This window comes from Haplochromis burtoni, unplaced genomic scaffold, assembly GCF_018398535.1.
Source record: "Haplochromis burtoni strain Fernald_Lab_line unplaced genomic scaffold, NCSU_Asbu1 Contig_787, whole genome shotgun sequence".
Classification (NCBI taxonomy): Eukaryota; Metazoa; Chordata; class Actinopteri; order Cichliformes; family Cichlidae; genus Haplochromis; species Haplochromis burtoni.
The window spans coordinates 68,842-94,370 of record NW_024583148.1 but is presented as its reverse complement, the minus strand read 5'-3'; the positions used below and the strand labels follow the sequence as shown (position 1 = coordinate 94,370).

Below are 25,529 nucleotides of genomic sequence, written 5' to 3'. Positions count from 1 at the left end.
ATCAACATTTAACTTTATTTTTATTTTCTCACAAACGATTGTTTACAGCAGCCTGGTCTTAAAGAGGCAGGGCAGGATTATTTCTTTAAGCGCCTGTTATGGTAACACCTTTTAGCTAACACAGACATCCGTTTGCTTTTATAATTATAGACTCATTACAATAAATACTGAGGTCACAGGTGGTTTAAATAATATCTGTGCAAATAAAATCATTGCTTTTAGATTCTAATGGCAGCATCAAAAGGAGGACACACCTGAGATCAACAGTAAGACTCTGCAGACACCAAAGATTTTCACAAGGTTTTTTGTTTTGTTTATTAAAAGATGATTATTAACCAGAAGCAGCATTAAAACTCACAGAACACATTTAACATATAAAACTGCTGAATTTCACAGACTTACATGTTTTACATGACGAGATCGTTCAGACTTAATAAGCTGCCAAAATGTTACAAATTCAGATCGTTTCCCACATAAGTACTTGAATATGTTTGTTTCTTTTCTACTATTTTAACCTGAGTATTTAATATGTTGTATATTTACAGAGCTTTAAGACATTTGATGGAGCATTAAAAAAACTGACAATTAATAATTCAGTGGCTCTTTAAGGCAAAACATTTTTGTTTGTGTTCTTTTGTTTTTATGCCCAGTTTCAAGATTTTGTGCTTTTTTAGATTAATAATTAATCTTCTTTCTTTCTTTTTGTTTTTTTGTTTAATTAAATATAAAAGACCAGGAACATGCTGCTTTCCTGTTCATGTCCAGGAAAATGTTTTTCCCGTGTATCATTCAGAGGCTGATTCATAGAATATTAATATAAACTGTTACTTGATCTCGACATTATTATCAGTTTTATAAGGTGATTTAAACTAAAAAGCTTTCAGATCTCTAACTTGTAACAACCTTTGACTTTACTATGACAACATAAAAAGTTTAAAGATTTCTGTTCTGGAAAATTTCAGCTTTTCACTTATTTAAATGAACAATTCCACGTTGGCATATGTTAACCTAAATTCAAATTAAATCTCAGGTGAAGTTAAATTGGAGCCTCCTGGGAAATAATTCTTTTACAAATAATAAATGTAAAGGTTTTGTGTGAATTTAACAAGTTTTAACAGGAGAGGCTTAAGTACCTGGAAAGCTCCATATTATCACATCTTAACTGAAACTCTCAGTGTAACATCATCCATGCTCTACAGTGAAACTGACCTAGGATCAGTGAGATAGCCTCCTAAGGTTACATCCTGTCAGAATTAAATCCAGGTGAGTTCTCATTGAATCAGGTTCACAAGAGAGACGCTGATGAAGATCGAAATCTCACGTCACGGTTTATTATCATCCCTGAGCTTCTTTGTGGATTTTTTTAATGTTTCAGATCAAATTAAAGAGGAGCCTGACTCGTCACGTGTTCACGGGGCTGCATTATTTTCTGTGTAAGTGATTCCACCTAGAGGTAAAAGGTGGGACTGCAGCCACGTGTGCTCAGACTTGGACAAGAAAAGAAAACTGAGTGTTTAGACAGAAAATAATCATTCTTTTTGATTTTCTTATGATTAGTGAACCACTGAGAGGACAAGCATAAAAATAATCCGTTTTTATACTATTTTGTTACCAATTATGGTTTAAAGTATTTTATTTTAATTTAAATAGAAGTATTGGCTGCAAAGTAATCAATAGTGAAACCAACGGTGAGCTGCAACCTGATAGATCGTAACTGATAATTGGATAATAAATATACTTCTTAGTTCATATTTTGAACTTTTAGATATAAACCACATTTTCGCTCTTTTTGATGTCTTCATCTTTTATTTTCCACAAACTTGGTACAAATGTTGTCCTGTCTGTTTTTTCTTTAAGTGTTTTGTAACAAAGTAAAGGTTTATAAAAGAAATAATGTTATTGTGATTACGTACAGTAAATGAGCCTCGTTTTCTGTAGATGAACATCATGTAGTGTGTATATTCAGTACATTTAGGAGGTAACAGTTCCACCTTCACTTCAGCTTAGTTCAAATTTTATAGTTAATTTGTCTTCTTATGTTATTTGACTTGATTTTAAAACTTTCTATACTTTTTCTCATCAGCTCCACTTGTTCAGTTTTTGTAATAAAAACTTTCCTTAAATATTGTTTTTATCAGGTCACATTTTAGACACTCGGATATCTTCAGTATCCTAACATTAAAATAAGTTCAATACATATTTGTTGGGACTTCTTTTTAAAAACAGGCCATAATCTAGAGGTTAATTCATTCATCTAAGCCTTAATTAAAGTGACGGCGTGTAAAGTCCTGCAGAAGAGGAGGACAGAGGTGAAGAAGCTTCAGCACTGCTTCTGTTTTCAGCTGCGGACTCTGAGTTTTGTAAGAAGGATCAGGACTTTCCTCGTCTCCGCTTCAGCTCCTCTTCGTATCTCTGCAGCTGAGACATGAAGCCGGGGTTCGGGTCGATCACGTGACGAGCCGTCTTGACTTTCTAGGAAAAGGGAAATGAACAGTGACGAGCTCTGGTTGCTTCTAAGGATCTGTGGTTGCTCTGCATGATTTGTATTTCTGTACTTTACAATTTATTTTAATATTTTCTAAATATTTTTGTATTTCATAAAATTTTTCCTGTTTTCTGTTATTTGTTTTATGGACATTTTTTTTTTTGATTACCTGTCATAACGTTTGCAAAACTTCAGTCCTTCAGTCAGTTTTCTCATTCTCATTTGTCCCTTCTGAGCATGAATATAGCAACGCTCAGTGTGCAGCTCATCTTTCAGTGTTGTGTTCAAGGGCAGTTTGGATAATAAAAGCTTCAGTGTCAGAAAACAAACCTCTCAGCTGCAGGTTGAGCTAAGTCCTCCACATTTTTGACCTTCATGCAGCAGGATTGGGCTGATTTAGACGGCTCAAAGCACAGTGAGACTTAATAGGATGATTGGTATTTTAAAATCTGCAAAATAATACTTATTAAATGATAAACAAAAACTATATGTGTGAAAAACTCTGAAGCAACAAAAGTTCAGCACTTTTTCTGGGACTTGTGTTCACTCTATTACTCTTTCAGTCCTCAGACCTTCATTTGAAGACTTGATCATTATTTATCAGCACGTTCTCCCAAAGCGTAATGCTAGGTGACAAATCGTCAACATATTACGTTTTCAAGGCACCCAACACATTCCTAAATGACGAGACTGGAAAAATGAGGAAATATGACAACCGTTTGGACTCAATCTACACATCTTTGTTCATTTTCTTCAAACCTCTTGGGAAAACACTATTTAACGTCATTAAAGTGCTTAAAGTTAGGAATAAAGTTATGGTTATACTTAGGGAGAAGGTTAGGTATAGGGCTGGAATACATGGCTGGAACGTCTATTACTGCGGGAGCGTCATTCCACTGGATTTCATCCATAACCTGGTGCGGACCATAAGAATGTGGAAGGTCACCTTTCGCGTTCTCATGGTCCGCTGCGGGACGTGACAAAACGTCGAGATGTTACGTCTCGAGAGTGAGAACAGTATTTATGGAACCTAGCAGCTCCTCTAAGAGTGAACAAACTCAGCAGTTTGTTTAATCAATGTGCAGTTTATTTTCCAATAAACAAAGTGTCACATTTATAATCTGCCTCACAGTCAGCAGGAGGAGCTCGGGGTCTGTGGAGGGTGGACAAAGTTCATCACTAACACCAGATGCCAAAGTTGTAACCTGTGCAAAAAGTAAAGTAGAGCAGGGTGGGATAGATCCTCACCTGTAAGGCGTCTGTCAGGGACAGTTTGCGGTGCTTCATCAGGTAGGCGATGCAGATCGTGGCCGAGCGGCTGCGTCCGTTCTTACAGTAGACGACGCTGCGTCCGCCGCGGTTCGCCTCCTTCTGGATGGCGTCGGCACAGCGGTCAAAGTGGCTGTACAGGTCCTCGTTGGGGTCGTCGTAGACGGGTATCTGCAGCTTGGTGATGCTGCTGGAGGGAAACGGCTGCTGCTTGGACACGTTGATGCAGAGCGTCACCGCCTCCTGCTGGATGAGCTCGTCGCTGCAGGCTGAGCGGGCGTTACTGATGAACAGAGCGTTGGTGACTTTACACAGCTGCAACATCCTGGCCAGGCTGTGGAAGAACTGACCCTCGTGGGCTTCCTTACCCTGTCAGTGAGGCTCACAGGTAACTAGTGCCTGGAGAGAGAGCGGTGTCGGGTTCAGCAGTCTATTTAACACTGAGAAAATGATTAGTTAGTCTCTGACTCTGTCACAGAGTTCAAGGCTACACCCGTCCACCCACTCTGACTTCCTCCTAAAAGTAAAACTAAAAGGAACGACATTCATTCTTTACTTTTAGTTATTATTTAAATGAATATCTTTTCTGCTTGCTGAAGTAGAAGTGTGAAGGTAGAGCCTCGCGTAACTTCTGATGTGCGTTTGTCAGCTTCTTTTTTTAACTGTACAGTGTTTCACTTGCTGCATACTGAGCTGAATCTTTTACAGATATTACAGATTTGTTTTTTGTTAAAGAAAAAAATAACCTTCTCTTTACATACCAGGTCTTGAATAATCTGGTCGTCTCATATCGTAAAACTCTATCATGTTACTCCATCAGTCATTAACTTTTGTCTTCTCTCTCCTACAGTTTCTTTTTTCTCATTGTTCTTCATGTGTTCCTCACAGAGGATTGTTTGATTACCTCTAATACTGTATTGCACAGCTTCTGCTGTTACCATATAAAGCGCTTTGTAGTGGTAGTGGTATAAATAATAACACATTTAATGTATTGATGAAAAATATATTTGCAAGATAAATCAGGACCTTATTCACTGGATCACATATGAGATTCTTTTGCTTTTCCTTGTTTCACATTTCTGTAAATAAAAGCTGGATAAAGTACACCTCAGGATATCAGCTCACGCTACAGGATTTTTAATCACTTAAAATAAATGTAATCATTTAACCTATTGATGATTCACAAAGAAAATAAATCTTAGTTAAAGCATTTTACTTGGCATATGTCATCTCAATAATATAATAAAGGTACAGACATTAAATATTCTCTGTGGCCCCAGTGACAGAGATTTAAGATCTTCAGTTAACCTACAGAAACAGCAGGCAGTGAACGCCTCACACTCGCTGAACACAAGGACGCCGTGACTCACGTGCGGCTGATCTTCAGGCTCCTTCACGCTCAGTTTGTGCTTTAAAGACGCGCCATGTTCGCTTCGTGCTGACAGGAGAGCTCAGACTGCTCCGGTCTGTTCAGGCCTCCTCATGATGACCCGGAGCTGTTCTGACCCGCACACCGACACCGCACACAGAACAGCGCACACACCACAATGCTGCTGACAGCCGCTCTGCTCTGGGTCTTAAAGCTGCTCAGATCCATGAGTAAAATAGATGAATATTTGATTTTCATTTTATTTTATTATTATTGTTTTTATATGTTTTTGGAACTGGGTTTGTTTGCATAAAGATTGAAATGATCATTTCAATTGAATTCAATTATAATTACAGATAAATTACATATAAAAAATAAGCATCTGTATTGTATAAATATTGCACCTGTTAATGCCATAAATAATTCTGTAATTTTTTTTGTTTGGATTTGTACTTTTAAATTTATATTAACTTCTATCAGGCTTCATGCACCAGTACTTACTTTACTTAAAAAAAAAATTAAAATGAATGAAACAATGACTTCACCTCATCATATTTTTATTTATTTATCATCTTAATATACTACAATGCCAACAAAATAAAATAAAATAAGTAATATTCAGTCAATTTCATCTGCTTACTTTGCTTTATTTTCTCCTTATTGTTTGTTTTTGATCCTCTTTTCAGAAAATGATCCCAAAAACAAATTATGTGTATGAAAAGAGTCGATGCGAGCAGGTAAAGTCATCGTTTCATTGTTCTTAATTTTTTATTTTTATTTTTTTCTTTTTTTGGGGGGGGGGGGGGGATTTATTTATTTATTAAAGAAATTAATGATTAAACTGTTATTGTTGTATATGTATTACTGACACTTTAAGAAGAGAGTAGGCAGAGTGGAGTGGGTGGATGATTTGTGACTGAAGGAGAAGGTTTACACGATGGTAGTAAGAGCTGCTGTGATGGCTGCTCGGGTGACATGACACGTGACACATACATGATAAGCTGTAAATCTTATAAATGTCGCAGTGATGATTTTTAGTAAGTCTTTAAAAGACAAGTGACATGACACCGTGACAGCGACATCAAACAAATAAACACGCTGTCAGATTATGGTATAAGACCATATTATACAGTGAAAATGGAAATGATGGCAGCCTGCGATTACTTACTTTCAATAAATGTGCCAGTACAAAAAATAAAAAATAAAAAAACAACAATAATAACTATTATTATTATTATTATGTAAGAAATAACGTTTGGCAGTAATTTACCGAGAGCGGAACTTTAAAAAACGTCTCAGCTTCATTCAGAACCTTTAATGGTGCAGCACACAGCGGAAGCAGATTCAGGAGAATCCGGAACTGTAGAAGGACTTGTGCTGATCGTTTAATCGAAAGTAAAAATGTCCACAGTGGAGTTTCTGATAAACTTTGTCAACGAGCGGCTGTCTGCCGCCGTGGATGAAATTTTCACGGTGTTTGAAAACACGATCGTCAAATACGAGCAGGACATCGAGCGGCAGCGCAGGCTGCTGGAGAGCTTCTGGAAGCCGGAGATCAAGCTTCAGAGGATCGGTAGGGATGAATGGGATGGGATGAATGAGTGTGAGCCTGCGGGAGCTCCGAGCTCTTTATGTCATCCTCGCAGACCAAAGTAACAATAGTAATATTAATAATGATAACAATAATATGAGAAATGTGGAGTTAAAAGCACACACCTTCAGCTTTTAGAAAGATCAGACTGAGGTCAGAGCTGCAGAGACGCTGACGGCTCAGCATGCCCACGGGGAGGTAACGTGGCTCCTCAGGTCTGTACACTTGTAGAAATCACCGTAACTCACCGAGTCTCTCACAGCTTCTAACGCCAGACTTGTAGTTATAATACAGCACAGCTGGGTGGTGTAGCTCAGCAGCTCACCTGCTAACCAGAAGGGTGGGGGTTCCCTCTGCTCCAGAGTGTCTGTGGGCAGGATGCTGAACCTGAGCTGCTGACTGTTGGATAGGTGCAGAAAAGTGTGTGTGGCAGAATGGGTGAATGAGACATGTTGTAGAGTAGAAAAGTGTCATTAGGACTTTTGTATTTTTTTGTGTGTTTGGTTTGTGAAATTGGATCAGAAGGAAACTAGTACCTGCACTTAGCTGATCTGTACTTGTACTCTGTGTACTGTATTAAATCTACTCTGCAGGTACGTTATAACCAGATCTCTCTGAAACCCAAGTCACATCAGTTCCTCCTGTGAACTTCCAGCTACTTTTTCAACAAAGGTTTTGAATTAATCAGAAAATAATCACTATCATCTCAAAATAAAGATTCCCTGAAGCTCCTGGAGGGAGCTTGTCTGTTGGAATGGACGCAAGAGCATTTACAAAGATGTGGAAGAATACGTCAAATACGTTTACCTCTTAAAATTTTGCCAGCAGAGTAGGGAGGCAGAATAATGCCCTGGCATTTTATTTGCTTCTGACGGCTGGCACAGCTTATGACACACCGAGACGCGACCACAAGGTCTCAAACACCAACACAAAAGTTTAAATCACCTGCTAGGTCAGGATTGTACTCTGTGCTTATTTATGGACTGTTACTAACATTTATCTTGTCCCTGCAGACCACCCACAGCTCCACGTCACTGCAGCAGAGAAGGTTCTTCCTAAAAAGCGTCTCTGTAACCAGGAGAGGAACTGCAGCCTGAACCAGGAGGAACCAGGGCCTCCTCATGTTAAACAAAAACACAAGAAACTGTTGTCCAATCAGCAAGAACCAAAGCGTCCACAGATCAAAGAACAGCACAAACTCAGGAGGGAGGGAGTGCAGTCGGCACTGAAGCGTCACACCGAGAGCTTTGTGGTGGCTCCTGTTTATGAGGAACATAGAGAACAGGAACCAAACGATGGCCAGATTCTCTTTCACAGCTCCCCAAACTGGAGTCTGATAGGAAGCAAGCACGTGAGGTCAGGATCAGCCGCAAACGTGGACGAGAAACAAAGAAGGAAGCGCAGAAGAAAGGCCAATGAAAGAAACTGTAGAAAACTCTCACACGTCCAAGAGTCAGCATAAAAAAGTCTGCATAATGTGAAGTGGGTAAAAAAAACTTTATGAAAAAGTCCCAAATGCTGAAGCTTCCCAGGATCCGCACACGTGTGACACATAGTTGTAGGTTGTAAACTGTCACTCCACACAAGAAGTTGTGTTCAAGCAAGATTTGCACTAAATGTCACAGAAATACAGCAAACGTGTGTTTCAGGCTGCACGAATATCTTTGGGGAAAAATATGTTTCGAAGTCAGTCACAAGCATTTCATACGTTTCAAAGATTTTTATTTGCAAATAAACTGCTGAACGAGTCTGTGTTTGCAGAGGCAACGTGTGCTGCAGCTCAGCTTCTGGGTCAAATCCTGATTGTTCCTGCTTTATCACAGCTCCAGGATCAGTTTGTGAGCTTCTGCTCTTCCACCTGCTTTTTAAGGTTTGACCAAACTAACTGTCAGTCGATGACCAGCTGAACGTTTTCCAGCATATCACAAGAAAGTGATACCAAGTCGCTTGGACGAGAATCAAATGAACATTTTGGAAACTCCTGGGATTTACATACATTTGATTTATTTGGCAATAAAATTCTTTTAAACGTGTGAAATGTTCCCGATGGTTCTCGATTACATCATAAAATCATATAAAACAGCAAATTTGTGCCAGTAAAAAAAACTTTCGACCAAGTCTATAAATGCAGACTAACGGAGCGAGCTGTGAGGCCATCTTTGAGTTTCTTTGAGGTCCTGGAGGAAAAGCTTACACGTTTGCACCACGTGTGTAGTTCCTGATGTCAGTATTAGAAACAGATTGTAAATATTCCGTTCTTTTTTCTTTTGTTTTAATAAATGAGGTGAATTAAAGACCGAAGCTCTAAATGAGTTTGTTACTGAGTAACTCTGCATGTCCTTTCAGCTTTCTTTATTTTATTAATCATGTAAAAATGCACTAGTTGTACATAGATTGATACGTCTGATGTTTTGAAGATGTTTTGTCATCTTTTCTTTGTTCAGGTTTTTTAAAGTGACACTCGAGTTCTGGACGTTTTCTTTAATAAATGATTCACAAACCAACAGTCGGCTCTCTGGGATCCTTCATCGCACTCGCGAGCGCTTAAGTCAAACATGGCGTCTCCTGCTGTTTCATCACTAAGCCCACACGTTTACAGATGTTTTGCTGTGGCCTCCATGTGAGAAACAGCTCATCGTTCGTTGGGCACTCAGCAGCTTCATTCTTCTGAAGCTCAGATTGAAATGTTGTTTTGACTAATAGACAGCAGGGGGCGCCTCCTCACATGCAAAAGGAAGCAAGAAAATGAACCTGCTCTTCTCTTGACCTCTGACCTCAGTAAATAATTTCCTGATGAGTTTGTCACAGAAACTGTGCTCCTGTGAATTCTGTGGGAAGGGTTTCAGTCAGAACAGCGATTTAACGGCTCGCCTGAGGATCCACACCGGTGTGAAGCTGTATATTTGCAAAACATGCAGGAAGTGTCTCCAAAATCACTCGAGCGTAGCAAGCCACATGAGAATCTACATGTGGGAGAAACTACATCTGGGAAAAAAAATCTGAAGAGGTTCAGCTTCATGACGCCATTCGAGAGGAGAAGCTGTATTCTTGTTAACTGTGCGGGAAACGGTTCACTCAGAGCGGCAGCTTGAAGGTCCACATGAGGACTCGCATGGGCAGGAAGCCGTTTCCTGCAGGATGTGTGGGAAAAGTTTCAGAAGCAGCAGCAACCTGCCGGTCGACACGAGAACCACAGAGTGGAGAACGGGGAAGCTTCCAGGCGGGACGCCACAGAGCTGAAGCATCAAATCACAGATGATGGAGAAATCATCTGTGATTGAAATGTCCATCACCCAGAGTCGGAGCGCTGTTAGAGGAGTTATGAATGCACCAACCCCGTACTTGGACTGCATATTAGTCTGATGACAGAAACCGGGTCAAGTGTCCTGACAACAGCTCAGTCTGTGGGCTGATCTAGTATTTTTTAGCTCTGAGCTGTTCTGTGTTTCACAAGACGACTGCAAAGAAATAAAGTCCTGTTTTTATTTATTGTTTTACTTACTTTGAACATAAAAGAACGATTCAGTTTCTTCCTCATCGTGATGAATAAATCATTTCATAGGTGCTGATGTCAATACTGGAAAAGTTCAGTCAGTGTATCTCTGTGAAAATACAGTCTTCAGTTTTTAGAAAATATCTAAAATACATTTAAACATCATGCTGTTAACTTTTCTAATATTTAAAATGTCAGCAGCTCAAATTCTTGGTATAAAAATGAGACGTGACAAGAAAATGAACGAGGAACTGAGACCGTCGCTTATTGAAAAAGAAATCAGCGCCTTGTGTTAGATTCACGCACCCTGTTTGACACGTGAAGAACTGGTGATATTCTTCCTGCCTTACAATGTGTCAGATTCATGAAACAAGGTTTGTGTGTGATTCAACCCACAACCCGAGGTTTTCATTACATGCTCATTATAAAAATGTCTTTTTCGTCATAGAGACCTTTCGTATTTCAGAACTGTCTCATGCACAGAGACCAAGCTGAACTTGAACTTACACGGCCGGCCTGAGGGCGCCTTGGTGTTCCCCGAGACCAGCTGGAGGTGGTGGTGGTGGAGAGCGTGGTCTGGGCTTCTCTGCTGAGGCTGAGCCAGCCCCGGATAAGCAGAAGCGAATGGATGGATGGACATTTGACATGTTTTCTATGTTCTATTGTAATGTGACCTGTTTTTACATTTTACAGCCCATCCAGACTTTTAGGAATTTGTTTTAGTTTATGACTCACGTGATTTTCACTTACATTTAATCTTTTTGATCCAATTCTTCTGGCAGCAGAAAACCTTCGCAGCAGTCAGACTTCATGTTTCTGTCATTAAAAACATTTACAGTCATGTCAGGGTAATAAAAAGACAGCTCTAAAGGTATTTTCATATTTGTTTACTGCTGGTTTAAAATGCAGGCTGATGCTAATAATACACAGCATCTTTCATTCTTTTTATTACTTTTAAATGTAATTTTGGGCTTTGACCAGCAGGAGGAACTAAACCCTGATAAAACAGAAACAGACAGGCTGACTACAATGTGCAAATTTTAATCAGGTGCCTCAGATGGAAACATAACGCAAAACCAAACAACATCATTTATATTTCATATAAAATCTGGAAAATTTCACACTTGACTCATAATCAGTTTTTCTGTACAATAGTTCAGTACGTTTAAATAAACCATGCAACACTCGTACTTTAAGTATTTTCAGAGTTACAGGCCCTCTAAGTACACAGAGGTGGGGTAAACCGTGGTCCTTATCAGTTCACCATGTTCTTCCAGCAGGTTCAGGACAGAGAAACATTAACAGAGGTTTTCAAGTCCTTAATTTCAGATGAAACATTAACACCTCACACATTTAACAAGATCTTCTTCATTTTGACCTCCTTCACTCCTGTTGTGTAGCTTCAGTTACCCTTGCAATACAACAAAGTTATACAATTACTGCTATTATGACACCAGGTGATACTTGGAGTATAAATTACTGTTAGGTGAATGAACCTGAGTAACTGGTGCTAAAAGAATGATTGTTATCCAACGTCTACATCTAATATTGCCTCAGCTGCGTGTCCCAATCACAAACACTGCACACAGGAACAAGCTGAGACAACGTGCTCTGACATAAAACTATTTGAAACAGGAGCGATGTAACACAGAATGCAGTCATCTGAAAATCGTTTGAACGTTATATCTGCCTGCAGAAAGCACACTGACAACATTTTAAATGTTGTACAGGCCTCAGAGTACAACTCACTGAATCCATGACATCATCATACGCCCTTACAAACATCCACGTTTCAATAAGACCCATTCAATAAAAACTGAAATGCACTTATTACAGATTCACCACATCTACTGGACAATTTGACGAAGATTGATTGTGCAGTCTGACACACTGATCCAGGCCCAGGCAGCTTCATCGAACACAGCCTGCTATACATTTCTGAAAAATCGCTTAAAAACTGAAAGCTCTACTTAACGACTTCTGTTCCCAGACGTATTTTCCACTCAGACATTACAGGCCTGACTTTCCTCCTGAGAGTCTGTGGGCTGTTAAACTAACACTGAGTGAAACTCTTCCCACATGTCTGGCAGGACTCCTTCTCCTACAAATTTATATTCTCATGTGTGCAGACACGTTACGACGATTGATGAAGCTTTTCCCACACTTTGCAAGAGTACGGTCTCTATCTATTGTGAATCCTCATGTGGACGTTCAAACCGCCGCTTTGAGTGAAACTTTTGCCACATATTGTACAAGAGTAGTCCTTCTGGCCTGTGTGGATCTTCATGTGTCGCAGCAAATGGCCACTCTGCCTGAAGCTGTTTCCACACAGTTTACAGGAATACGGTTTCTCGCCCGTGTGGATCGCCGTGTGCCGTTTGAACGCTGAAGCGTCAGAGAACTTTCTCCCACAGCTCTTACAGATGTGCGGTTTGTCACCCGTGTGGATTCTGCTGTGGACGGTCAAATCACTACTCTGACAGAAGGTTTTCCCACATATTTTGCAGGAATACGGCTTCTCTCCCGAGTGAATTAACGCATGCCGTTTCAACGCCGATGACTGAGAAAAGCTTTTCCCACAGGCATTACAAAGGTAGGGCTTCTCGCCTGTGTGGATTCTCATGTGAATCAACATTTTATCTCGAGCTCGGAAACCTCTCCCGCATGTTTCACAAGAAAACGGCTTCTCCTCTGCGATGCCACTTTGGTGATACTTCATTATATAAAGCTGATAGAACTCTTTCTCGCAGGTGCTGCAAGCGTACGGCTTCTCTGAGGTTCTGTGTTGGTTCCCGTCATCCTGAAAGTCTTTCCCACAAACGTCACATTTACTGACAGAGTCTAAACTGCTGTCACTGTTTCTGTGACGGCTCTGCTTTGGTTTCAGCTCTGCATTTCTAGTTGATCCTGAGGCTACATCAAAGCTTCCTTCGTTCAAGCTCTCAGTTTCAGGAGAGCTGGGAGAGAGGAGCTGATCACAGTTTGATTCTGACTCGCTGAGGTCACTGTCCTCATAAGCAGGAGTCACCATAAAAGTATCGATCTCCTCCTTTAGTAGGAGCTGCTTTCCCTCCTGACTGATGAAGAGCTCTTCCTCTTCCTCTTTGATTTGTGGAGGTTCTGGATCCTCCTGGTCCAGACGGGAGTTTCTCTCCTGGTTACAGAGCTCCTCTTCCTCATTCTGACTGACACACAGAAGATCTGAGGGGACAAACGGACACATGAAAAGTTCCTAGTGTGATGATTACGTTCTGGGGAATGTAACCACATGTTTTTAAACCAGCAGGGACAGTGTTTTTACCTGAGAGAGTTTTGAAATGTGTTCTGCTGCTCTTAATTTGAATTTTTTTTTTAATTCTACTCACTTCCTCACAAGGATTTGCCCTTTGCTCAGCCCGCAGTGTGAGCAAGATTGTTGTTAATAACTTACCTGGTTAAATAAGGATTACCCTTAGTATAAATTGGCATTACATGAAAGTACTGCATGTCCCCATTTTAAGTTCAGTTGGTCTCTCTTCCATACAAAACACAGATGTTTAGGATGTGAAGTCATAGTGGGGGTTTTTTTAATTCACATCCTGCCTCATTTTGTTTTTTTAACAACTTTTAAACACAGAAATTTACAAGAAAAATAAAATCACGACGTGCTTTTAGTTTAAACAAATGATTTGTGTCGACAGACTTCAGGCCAAACATGCACCAAATGGGCAATACTACAGGACCACACCTGCTAATCTTTAAACCCAGGTGTTTACAGTCCCGCTGCCACAGCTGTAGAAATATCAAGCATCTAGCCAAACAGCCCTCAAACCAAACAACAGAATGTTTGGTTTGAAAGAGCTCACTGAATTTGAGCGTGGTGTTGTAAGAAGATGCCATCATTGCAACACGTCAGTTTGTGAAGTTTCTTCCTTCCTGGTTATTCAACAACCAACTGTTGATCAGATTACATAACACATAAGTCACCGATACTATTGCCTCAGTAAATGCAGAGCTCCAAACCAATTTCTTTATATTTAGATAGGAAATAGAAGCTGGGTACTGTGATCAGTAGAAACATGTGCAAACATATGTGGAATTAAAGTAAATAAGGCAGAGACAGAGTTTGCACAACACACGACTAAAGCAAAGATTCTGCACCGTATTTAACCAGAGTGTAATAAAAAAATAAATGAATGCAGCATCTAATGATAATAGTAAAGTACGTAAGTATAAAGCAGCTCTTTGGAGGGGCTCCTTTTTTGCAAAGCTACCTAAACCTTGTGCTATATTAATGTAATAATAAAATAATATCAATCAATGAGAATATACTCTTAAAATTTAAACTAAAGTTAACTTAATAAATGTGCTCTGCTTAAACCACTCAAGTAGAAAACGAGCAGAGAAAAAGAAGGAAAATTTCCTTTGCCTACCTAGTAAGGGGTGTCAGGAAAATGAGTACAGTCGGAGGTTAAAGTGGATTTAAGCAGGCTGTGAAAGCCTAAAATTGGTTGTAGTGGCTCAGCTCAGGGAAAGAGTCACAACTGCTGTTGAGAGCTGCAGTAGAATTTCTTTGTGAACAGGCTGTGATCAGCTGATCCAAGGTTTACTGCTTTTTGTGGATTTAGACAACAGAATTTAACAAGCAGATGTTTCATGAGCTGTCCTGCTCCATCCTTTTGCATGGTTTAGAATCAGCTTGCTAAATTCACAAGACCTTCCCAAAAACAGACGCCATCTGGATGAGAGCAAATTCCCTCATCCATTCTCTGCTGCTCATCTGTATATACCTTTCAGCAGTGATGGATTCTTTCCAGATGTGGATGCTGCCAGTTTCACAAGCACTGAGTCATCTCCCTCCATACATCAGAGAGGCAAGCTTTTGAACTGAACACTGATGGTTATTTTCATCTTTAGTCTTGTGTTCAAATTAAATTACCATTCGACCAAAATGGTTTTCATTCTCCCTCGGTCCATTTTAAATGAGCTTTGGCAGCATTTCTGGATCACGCTACAGCAAACTGTTCACAGACATGATTTCTGGACGCTTTCCTGAGACCATGCTGTGATTTCCATGACAGCATCATTTCTGACCTGCTGCCAATTAAGCTAATTAGATACAAAATGTTCCTCCATCTGTTTCTTCTTAGTACCACCTCCATTTTCCAGCCTTTTCTTTCTCCCTTCCCAACTTTTCTTTGAGCTGTCAAAAATGATTTTGTCTTAAAATTGTCCATTTCTCAGTTTAAAGACTTGATGTGTTCTTTGTGAATAAAATATGGGTTTATGGGATGTGCAGACTATTGCATTCTGGTTTTATTTACATTTTTCACAGCAGCCAGCTATTTGGGATTTGGGTTGTATGTAATTTGGCGTTTCTCTCTCTTTTTTTTTCTCTTTGGGAAATACCTGCAGCTCTCTGCTACCCCTAAAACCCTGCAACATGTCATCGTTTCTTACCGATTCTGTGTAACTTTATCTCAGGCTTCCAGCTGATGTCCAGCAGCTCCTCCTGACAGCGGACGAAGGTTCGCTCCACATCCGTCTGACAGAGTTCATGAGCCGGAGGAAAACACTGAGCTGAAGACATCCTGCCTCCAGCAGCTAACGCTGCTAGCGCCTGCGCCGCTGCTGTTTACGACCCGAGTGTCACACTGTCGAGTTCCGGCAGAAGAGAAGGGAGTGAACTGTAGTTCCGCCCGTGCCCGTGTTTTATTGGAGCTCCACGCTGAGATTACACTTTTTAAAGGGATTCGGCCGTGAAAGTACATTTTATATTTCAGAAAATCAAGAAGTTTAAGGTTTAGAAAGAGCCAGCTGCGAGAATAATAAAACATTTAATTAAAAATAATAAGTAACTAAATAAATAAACAAACAAAAATAAAGGAAAGGAGAAACATCTGCGATCGTTTAACAGTGAGCTACTCATCCCTTAATGCACTGCACATTAGTGTGTGATGCTCCTCTTTTATAGAAAACTATATTTAAGAGCCTGCAGGTCTAAAAAGACTCCCGTGTGATATTATACAAAGTTTGTTTCAGTATTGACTGTGCAGTATTATTTCTACAATGTTCCTAGAAAACCTAAATGTGTTACTTTATCTCATCTTTAATCTTCTTTTTAAACTTACAGTATTACCTTTTGTGCCAGTGACAGAGTTGCACTATATTTTGTTGTATAGAATAACATAATAGGCGAGCACATTGGTGTGGTGGTTAGCTCTGGTGGCTCACAAACTAACCACCACACTCCTGCACCTGGCCAGGTTCTTCCTGTTTGTGTGGATTGTCTCCGGCTTCCTCCCACACTCCAAAGACATGGGGTTAGGTCAATTTAGGTTCATTGGTGATTTTAAATTACCCATAGGTGTGAATGTGAGTGCTAATGGTTATCTATCTCCCCACAACCCTGAAAAAGATAAATGATAACAGTAATGGAACGACAACAATGCTATTCTGTTGTAATGATTTCAGCCTCATGTCAGCACTAATGATGGTGAGTCGCCTCCTGGAACACCCAGATTAATCGCCTTTCCCACCTAGCAAGAAACAGTCCACCAGCAGCCAAGTCAAAGTTTCGACATGTTTATTTTTTTAATATAAAAGATTGCTGTTATATCAAATATGATACAATATATGAATTTAGTTGTTTATGATGGTTTGGAAAAACAAAGAAACACCTGAAACACAGCTCGTTAGTCGGCTCAGATATGATGTTACTGTACAATAAACCTTTGTTTTAAACTTAGATTAAATAAATCACCACAATGCATAACGGATTTTTACAAGATGGACAAGATTATACAGAACTTCAAATGAATGACATTTTTCAAAATACTTCTGAGAAAAAAAAAGGATTACATTGATATTAAAGGTTATTTGTCAGCAAAACTCAAGCACAGAAGTTAAACCTCATAATTATCAGACGTCTTCATTCGTTTGTGATTCTGTAACAGTCGTTAAGGATAAATTATTTGACACACTTTGTTCTGCCTGACACAGATTTACACTTCATTCAACCCGTCTCACACAGTGTGACACAACAAACTCTTAAACATCATCACTGTTAAAGTCAGAAGGCACTTGGAGTCTGAAAGCTCTGCTGTGAATCGTGCACACTCAGAAATATTTGATGAAAGGGATTTTTTTTGAAAATGTAGCTAAAGAGACGCTCCTCTGACCCAACAGGATTACTCACAAGTTATTCCAGAAGATTATCCGACCCTGCTGAACTCGGCCCGGGGTTTAGTGTTGGCTAACCCACCACACTAACAGGATGGTCGTGATCTTTTAAGATCCCAAAGTCATTAAATTTTAAAGAACTGAAGTGTTTATGTGGCTATTTTTGGTCTTAAACTACGCACCTGATAGGATGTACTGTTACAAGCAGACTGCTGTTTGCTGATCAACAGCAGACGTGTTTCTAAGTCCCAGGTGTCAGACCGGTAAAGTATGTGTGGAGCTGTGAGATGAGACGCTGCTGTAAAACCAGGAGAGCCACAGACACCTAACTCAGACACCTCTGTGTGAAGTTAATTAAAATAAATAAAAATGAGGTGCAGTGCAAACCGCTGGGGAACAGCCAGAACATCACAGGTCTGTCATTAACTGTTAAAGTCTGTGTGGAATGGCTTCTGCTTGAAAAACAAACACTGACCGACTGAGTACAAAGTGTAGCTGCATTAGTCAGATAAACAGATTCGATAGCCTGGTCACAGCACAGAGAGAAGGTTTTGGGTTCAAACCATCATAAACAGTCTCATCTCTTCTTGTGTCAAAGGCTGGCTCCTCTAAATTGGATGGCACAGCAAAGAAGAGCTGAGTGTAACAAAAGGCCTTCATGGGGGTAAAAACAGCAAAATTATAAATGTTATTAACTGTTTATATTGGTACTGGGACAAACACAAGGTCTAATTTCATAACTGGATGTGAATGTTTCAAATACTGCCGAGCAGCTTTAATCTCTGATATACTGTCTACTAGGGCTGCCACAAACGATTATTTTGATAGTCGACTAGTCACCGATTATTTTTTGCGATTAGTCGACTAATCAGATCATCATCCACTGAACGTAAAACGTACAGCTTATTGCACCAGCAGCATCTGCTCTTATATACAGTGGGGCAAAAAAGTATTTAGTCAGCCACCGATTGTGCAAGTTCCCCCACTTAAAATGATGACAGAGGTCAGTAATTTGCACCAGAGGTACACTTCAACTGTGAGAGACAGAATGTGAAAAAAAATCCATGAATTCACATGGTAGGATTTGTAAAGAATTTATTCGTAAATTAGGGTGGAAAATAAGTATTTGGTCACCTCAAACAAGGAAAATCTCTGGCTCTCACAGACCTGTAACGTCTTCTGTAAGAAGCTTTTCTGTCCCCCACTCGTTACCTGTATGAATGGCACCTGTTTGAACTCATCATCTGTATAAAAGACACCTGTCCACAGCCTCAAACAGTCAGACTCCAAACTCCGCCATGGCCAAGACCAAAGAGCTTTCGAAGGACACCAGGAAAAGTATTGTAGACCTGCACCAGACTGGGAAGAGTGAATCTACAATAGGCAAGCAGCTTGGTGTGAAAAAATCAACTGTGGGAGCAATCATCAGAAAATGGAAGACATACAAGACCACTGATAATCTCCCTCGATCTGGGGCTCCACGCAAGATCTCATCCCGTGGGGTCAAAATGATCATGAGAACGGTGAGCAAAGATCCCAGAACCACACGGGGGGACCTGGTGAATGACCTGCAGAGAGCTGGGACCAAAGTAACAAAGGTCACCATCAGTAACACACTACAACGGCAGGGAATCAAATCCCGCAGTGCCAGACGTGTTCCGCTGCTGAAGCCAGTGCATGTCCAGGCCCGTCTGAAGTTTGCCAGAGAGCACATGGATGATACAGCAGAGGATTGGGAGAATGTCATGTGGTCAGATGAAACCAAAGTAGAACTTTTTGGTATAAACTCAACTCGTCGTGTTTGGAGGAAGAAGAATACTGAGTTGCATCCCAAGAACACCATACCTACTGTGAAGCATGGGGGTGGAAACATCATGCTATGGGGCTGTTTTTCTGCCAAGGGGACAGGACGACTGATCCGTGTTAAGGACAGAATGAATGGGGCCATGTATCGTGAGATTTTGAGCCAAAACCTCCTTCCATCAGTGAGAACTTTGAAGATGAAACGAGGCTGGGTCTTCCAACATGACAATGATCCAAAACACACCGCCCGGGCAACAAAGGAGTGGCTCCGTAAGAAGCATTTGAAAGTCCTGGAGTGGCCTAGCCAGTCTCCAGACCTCAACCCCATAGAAAATCTGTGGCGGGAGTTGAAAGTCCGTGTTGCTCGGCGACAGCCCCAAAACATCACTGCTCTCGAGAAGATCTGCATGGAGGAATGGGCCAAAATACCAGCTACTGTGTGTGCAAACCTGGTAAAGACCTATAGTAAACGTTTGACCTCTGTTATTGCCAACAAAGGTTATGTTACAAAGTATTGAGTTGTATTTTTGTTGTTGACCAAATACTTATTTTCCACCCTGATTTACGAATAAATTCTTTACAAATCCTACCATGTGGATTCATGGATTTTTTTTCACATTCTGTCTCTCACAGTTGAAGTGTACCTCTGGTGCAAATTACTGACCTCTGTCATCATTTTAAGTGGGGGAACTTGCACAATCGGTGGCTGACTAAATACTTTTTTGCCCCACTGTAACTATCATTAGCTTACAGCTTTAAGCTTTTAAGGTGCTAACTAAAAATAAAGACAAGATGATAGTTTATTAAATTTTAATGAAATTTGCAGATTGTTTCGGTGAAGTTTAATAAACTCCTTGCTATCTAAAATATAACAGGACACCGGAGTATATTCTCCAGCATCTCACACTTCTGATAATCAGCTGTCTGCTTGACGTTTATTCAGCTGTGTAAAAACTATAACTTTAATCTCAGCCAAACCGATTTACTCAGGAACAAATAAAATACTGAAAAAAGCCAAACAATAACATTTTTAAGTTATCTAAGTGACTTATATATATGTTTAACCTGAGTAGCGAAAGACGGCGGTGGGTTTGAAAACGATTTGCCGGGAGTCCGGTGTTCTCACGGCTCTAGTGACCTTGCCCCCGGCTAGCTATCGAGCTAGTGGGTAACAGACGTCTCCGAAAACGTCGGAGCGCTTTTGAAAATATGTGGTGTCCTGATAAACTGAGCAGATATTTGAGGTTTACACAGCTACATTCTCGCCTGAAAATATGTTAAACGTTTATTTTGTGACCCAGAAAGAATAATAAGAGTAATATTAAAACTAACTAGCTGCCGCCATTGTTGGAAACTGAGCTGGGCTGCGCTATGAATTCTGGGACACAGCTTCTTCTTCTTCGGGGTTTAACGGCAGCTGGCATCCTTGTACATGCAGTGCTGCCATCTTCTGTTTCAGTCCGTTATTACACTCTTAAATCCTGCTACTTATTCCTGCGTCTTTTGTGATCTTACAAAGCTTCAAACGATGCGTCGACTATTAAATCAGTCGTCGACGATTTTGATAGTCGATGTAATCGTGACTAGTCGACTAATCATGCCAGCCCTACTGTCCACTATAAAACACTGAACAGTGTGCTGAGGAGGGGCTGATATTAACCATTCAGTCGGCATGATGCCGACAGGATACAATCAATAAGCCAAAACGGACTGACTTCAACACCGCAAATGTGACATAAAGTCACATCACATGCGGCATAACGTGCTGCCTTCAGGAGCAGCAAACGCAGAAGAAGGAGGATACTGAAGAAAGTGCAGATGTGCACCTAGAGAGCAGCTGTTGGACCTTCACTGAGGGCCATCTGAAGCTCCACCCACACACGATAGCATTGATTATTCAAGGCTAACAGCTGTTTTTACCTGGAGACACAAAACATTGTACCAGAGTTTGAAAGTAGAAGTCTGAGAGGAGTTTGTCTCACAGCTGCACTTCATTAAGACAAATGAGCCAGATGTTGACTGATTCAGAACAGCAGCATGAAAACATGACATCACAGCTAACCACAACATAACAAACATGTTTAGCACTGATTCTGCATCCCTGTGCCGAACACATGATAGCAGAGCATAAGAACAACAAGGGTTTTGTCTTTGTGTTTTCGCTTCTATGAGGATATTGAAATACTTTATATTTTACATCTTTCTGGCTTAATCAGATTAATTATCTGGTGTTAAAATGTTAAAAACATGCTCCGGCATTTTAAAGTTGTTAATTCAACTTCCTGAAAGTCAAAAATATAGAAACCGGGCTAGTCTTTGACATTCTGCAGTAAAATAGATGGAACTGATGCCATGACTTAAATAAAGTATTTATAAGGAGTCACTACTACCTCCTTAAATGAAGGCTACGCTGACTTGTTGCACCATCTTGTGGTACAAAGTGGTATTGCATGAAAGCACAGCCCAGCCTTATTGCGCTCTAGTTGATATCTCTTCAGCACAACACACAGATGTTGTGAACATAAAGTCACAGCAGTTTTTGTGACTTTAAATTACCACAAGCATATTCATAATATTTTTCCCGACAGGTGTTTCAGGACCCTGACATCTCACCTGTATGGGTTCCCGTAGCGACCAGATTGTTATCACTCCCCCTTGGTGCCTTTCCCACATTTTTTGCAAGCGTGCGACGTCTCCGCTGCGTGCGTTCCCATGTGGTTCTTTAGCGTTGCGGCGTATTTAAATCGTTCCCCACAGGTGTTGCAGTGGTAAGGCTTCTCACCTGTGTGCGTTCTCATGTGAACAGTTAAATTGCTACTTCGACTGAAACTTTTGCCACACGTTTCGCAGGAGTACCACTTTTCACCTGTGTGCGTTCTCATGTGAACTGTCAGATTCCCGCTCTGAGTGAAACTTTTCCCGCAGATTTTACAGGAATACGGTTTCTCACCTGTGTGGATTGCAGCGTGTTTTTTAAACGCGGATAAGTTGGTGAATCTTTTCCCACAGGTGTTGCAAGCGTACGGCTTCTCACCTGTGTGGGTTCTCATGTGAACCAACAGAGTCGCACTGTGCCTGAAACATTTCCCGCACGTTTCGCAGGAATACGGCTTCTCGCCTGTGTGGATCGATGTATGCCTTTTAAGTGCCGATAGGTCAGTGAATCTTTTCCCACACGTGATGCACAGGTGTGACTTCTCACCTGTATGATTTCTTTCGTGATATTTCATGAAATAAATCTGATAGAATCTTTTTCCACAAGTGCTGCAGGCGTACGGCTTCTCGCCTGTGTGGATTCTGTAATGTTTCTTCATTTGGAAATTATACTTGAAGGTTTTTCCACAAACGTCACATTTTACAGACTTTTTCCCCACGTCAGGTTTACGCTGACTCTGTGATGTGACAGCTTTCGTGGTGCTTCTGGTACGCTGATGTAGCTCCGCTGGCTGTGGCTCTGCATTTGTCGTAGATCCAGAGTCCACATACTTGTGCTGAGGTTCACTGAGGTCACTTTCATCATAAGTAAGAGTCACCATAATTGTCTCGCTCTCCTCCTTCAGGATAAGCTGCTCTCCCTCCTGACTGGTGTAGAGCTCCTCCTGTTCCTCTTTAATCTGTACCGGTTCTGGTTTCTCCTGGTCCACAGCAGAGGCCTCTTTCTGCTTACAGAGCTCGATGGGAACCTTCTCCTCCTCTTTGCAGTCATCTTCTTGTGGAAGGTCTGCAGAGATAAAAGGGAGAAAGAATTAGTTCATACTGTGATACGACAAGGTTTGTTCTGATGGACGATGACATCTCGGATTGATGAGGGTCAAAGTGACTGATGATACCTCAACAATTAGCACGATTTTTATGCAATTTCTCCAGTTGCTCATTATGAAAATATCATGTTTATTCTGATATTCATAATAAATGAAATCTTGGCTTCATGTCGCTCCTCCACACGTAACCAACACCTGCAATACAAATGTTTCTGAGCATGTTTGGGCACAAGTTCACACCCAGACCTCTGCTCAAGTTAAGTCGTGTGTGGCGTGGCAGGTGACGATCCATCATCATCAACTGAGAGATGACAGGAAGACATTTTTGACAGCTGGAGCTTCTTTTATTGTTGTTTTCCCCAAGCATCTTGTGACCACATTTACTCTTTAACTCTGAAAAACCTAAAATCTGAAAATCTACCTGTCTGATTGTGACCGCTCACATCGGGGCTCTTGTCTTTGATCCCACTGAGTTCTAAAGTTGCAGAAACAGAGAGAGGCATCTGCAGAGTCAACGGCCGAGCGCTCATTCCTGTTACACGCCTTTGAAGAAGAACTTCCTCTGGATGTCCCTGCCTGCAGCACATGTGCAGCTGATGCACCGTAAGGTTAATTCTCCACAGATGAGTTTGCACAGTGATGAAAAACAGGCATATAAAACCAACCGAGTGTTTTCTTCATTTATTTTATCCCAGATGTTGCCACCTCAGTGAAGGTTAAAGAGTTACCGACATAAATGAGTATCCTCACAGAGTGTGACCATCAACGACTGCTGGCTCCTTAAACTGGTACTCACACATCAGCACTTTCAGGTCCTCTGCTCCAAGCAGTGCTTTCATACTTTCAGTTAAGTCATTTGTTTGAAACACTAAACTCTTAAACTTGTGCGCAGCCACTGATCATGCAACCCAAGAGTGTGCAGGGCTGTGAGCCTGATCATTGTTGGTTCCTAGTCCAGTTTTATCCACAGCATCAAGATTATGGGCAGATCTTCTATGGGCAGTTCAGACCATCCAGAAAGGTCTCTGTGCCCCCTCTACATATTACTACTACTGCATATTCTACTGAAATACTTCTACAACTAGCAGTAAACTGAAGTGACAGTGTTTGGTAATGACAGAGTTAAACATCATCGTCAGAGTAAGATCAAGCTAAACCTCATTCATCTGTAAAAGTCTTTAAAGCCCGAACAAAAGGAAACGAGCAGAGATGAGACGCTTACAGTCTCAGTGTAAGCGTCTCTGGCTCTGTCCACCATCCAGGGGAAGAAACCTTTTGCACTTGTGCCGTTTCTGGCTGCATTTCTCTCTCAGTGCACTGAGACAGAGCGCAGGGTCACGACATGTCCAGTGTTACCCAGGATTACCCGAGCGCAGTGACAGCATCAGCCGCTTGCCTCTCTGCCATAAAGGGCTCGGTACCTTTCTATTAGAACAGATACTGTTACTCAGCAGTGCTTTTATTGTTTTGGTACTTAACTTCGTCTAAAATAATAAAATGAAAGTTGTGTTATTTGTAACATAAAATAAAGGAATCATCCATAACTGCACATAAAAAAATGTTAGGGCAATATTTCTGTTTCATGTGTTTGAAAGAAAAAAGTTACACATGAGCAGTTACTGTCACTGGTTTCTGGTGTTTTCCAATAAAACCAGAGTGAATTCATACTGGAATGATACAGCACGGTCTCTGGCATTTTCCTGCGGCTGCTGGCTGGCTTTTACGTGTGCACCGAACCACAAATGTCAGATTTAAAATATATTTTCATTTTAAATTGGAGAAACTAGTCAAAGTCACCACATTCCCGCTTCAGCGGCTCCTCCGCGCTCTCCGCCCCGGGCTGGACTCACTCTGTGACGGCTAAGCTAGCAGCGTCCGCCCGGCCTGAGAGCGCCGCGCTGGTCCTTCTCCTCCCGGGCCTGCTGCCCCACGTACCTGCAGAGTCTGCAGTCCAGCTCAGGGCCCCGTGCTGCTGGTGCAGCTGCTCCTCGTACTGCAGGACGGTTTTCTCAAACTCCCTGAAGATTTCCTCCGCTGCGGCGCTCAGACGCTCCTTCACGAACAGCCTCAGATGCTGAAGCGCGGACATGGTTCCTCCAGCAGCTCCACCGAGCCTCAGCGATACAAAACACCGTCAACCTCCAGCTGCCAGCTTCCGACGTCCACACAGCCGTGAAGTTTCAGTCCACTTCCGCCGGAAGCTGCTTTTCCTTTAAAAATAAAACGCGCTCTACGGAAGCTTAATGCATCCACTGGCCAAGAAATATACAAATTAAATTTATAAACATTTATAACAGAGTTTTTATGAAAGAGCTTTTGTCTTCTTCTGGCTGCTTCCTCATCGGGATTACACAGCAGTAAATCCTCGCTCTTTCTCGCCCTATCCTTGGCATCCTCCTCTGAGCTCCTCCTTTCCTCCTGCCTGTCAGCTCCATCTCCGGGATCCGTTGGTCCTTCCAAACCAGCTCAGCCTTGCCTCTAACTTCATCTTCAAACTGCTCCACCTGATCCTCCTCTCATATACTCATTTCTGACCACAGGTATTTAAACCCATCCACCTTCAATGCCTCTGCTCCTCGGATCTTTAAAATAACACA

At 41.2% G+C, this 25,529-nt stretch overlaps 3 protein-coding genes across 5 annotated transcripts; 1 reads left to right on the top strand and 2 right to left on the bottom strand.

Moving 5' to 3' along the window:
• On the bottom strand, positions 1-15,781 carry dusp28 (dual specificity phosphatase 28). 3 transcript variants are annotated; one of them, XM_042215672.1, is made up of 4 exons: positions 15,647-15,781; positions 10,958-11,023; positions 3,734-4,153; positions 1-2,472 (listed from the first exon to the last, which is right to left on the bottom strand). In XM_042215672.1, the coding sequence occupies exons 3-4, from the start codon at positions 4,076-4,078 to the stop codon at positions 2,371-2,373; spliced, it is 447 nt and encodes a 148-aa protein (XP_042071606.1). In that variant the 5' UTR covers positions 4,079-4,153; positions 10,958-11,023; positions 15,647-15,781; the 3' UTR covers positions 1-2,370. The 3 variants fall into 3 exon arrangements, with proteins under 3 accessions (XP_042071606.1, XP_042071607.1, XP_005950601.1); XM_042215673.1 differs by lacking the exons at positions 10,958-11,023; positions 15,647-15,781 and adding an exon at positions 5,125-5,886 and having other exon boundaries at positions 1-2,468; XM_005950539.2 differs by lacking the exons at positions 10,958-11,023; positions 15,647-15,781 and adding an exon at positions 5,125-5,543.
• LOC102314155 lies at positions 6,442-10,752 on the top strand. The gene is made up of 2 exons (XM_005950546.3): positions 6,442-6,696; positions 7,728-10,752. The coding sequence occupies exons 1-2, from the start codon at positions 6,525-6,527 to the stop codon at positions 8,174-8,176; spliced, it is 621 nt and encodes a 206-aa protein (XP_005950608.1). The 5' UTR covers positions 6,442-6,524; the 3' UTR covers positions 8,177-10,752.
• LOC102314463 (zinc finger protein 2 homolog) lies at positions 11,038-25,161 on the bottom strand. The gene is made up of 4 exons (XM_014330429.2): positions 24,868-25,161; positions 21,821-22,892; positions 15,647-15,819; positions 11,038-13,408 (listed from the first exon to the last, which is right to left on the bottom strand). The coding sequence occupies exons 1-4, from the start codon at positions 25,019-25,021 to the stop codon at positions 12,390-12,392; spliced, it is 2,418 nt and encodes an 805-aa protein (XP_014185915.1). The 5' UTR covers positions 25,022-25,161; the 3' UTR covers positions 11,038-12,389.
• Between the last annotated feature and the right edge of the window lie 368 nt (positions 25,162-25,529).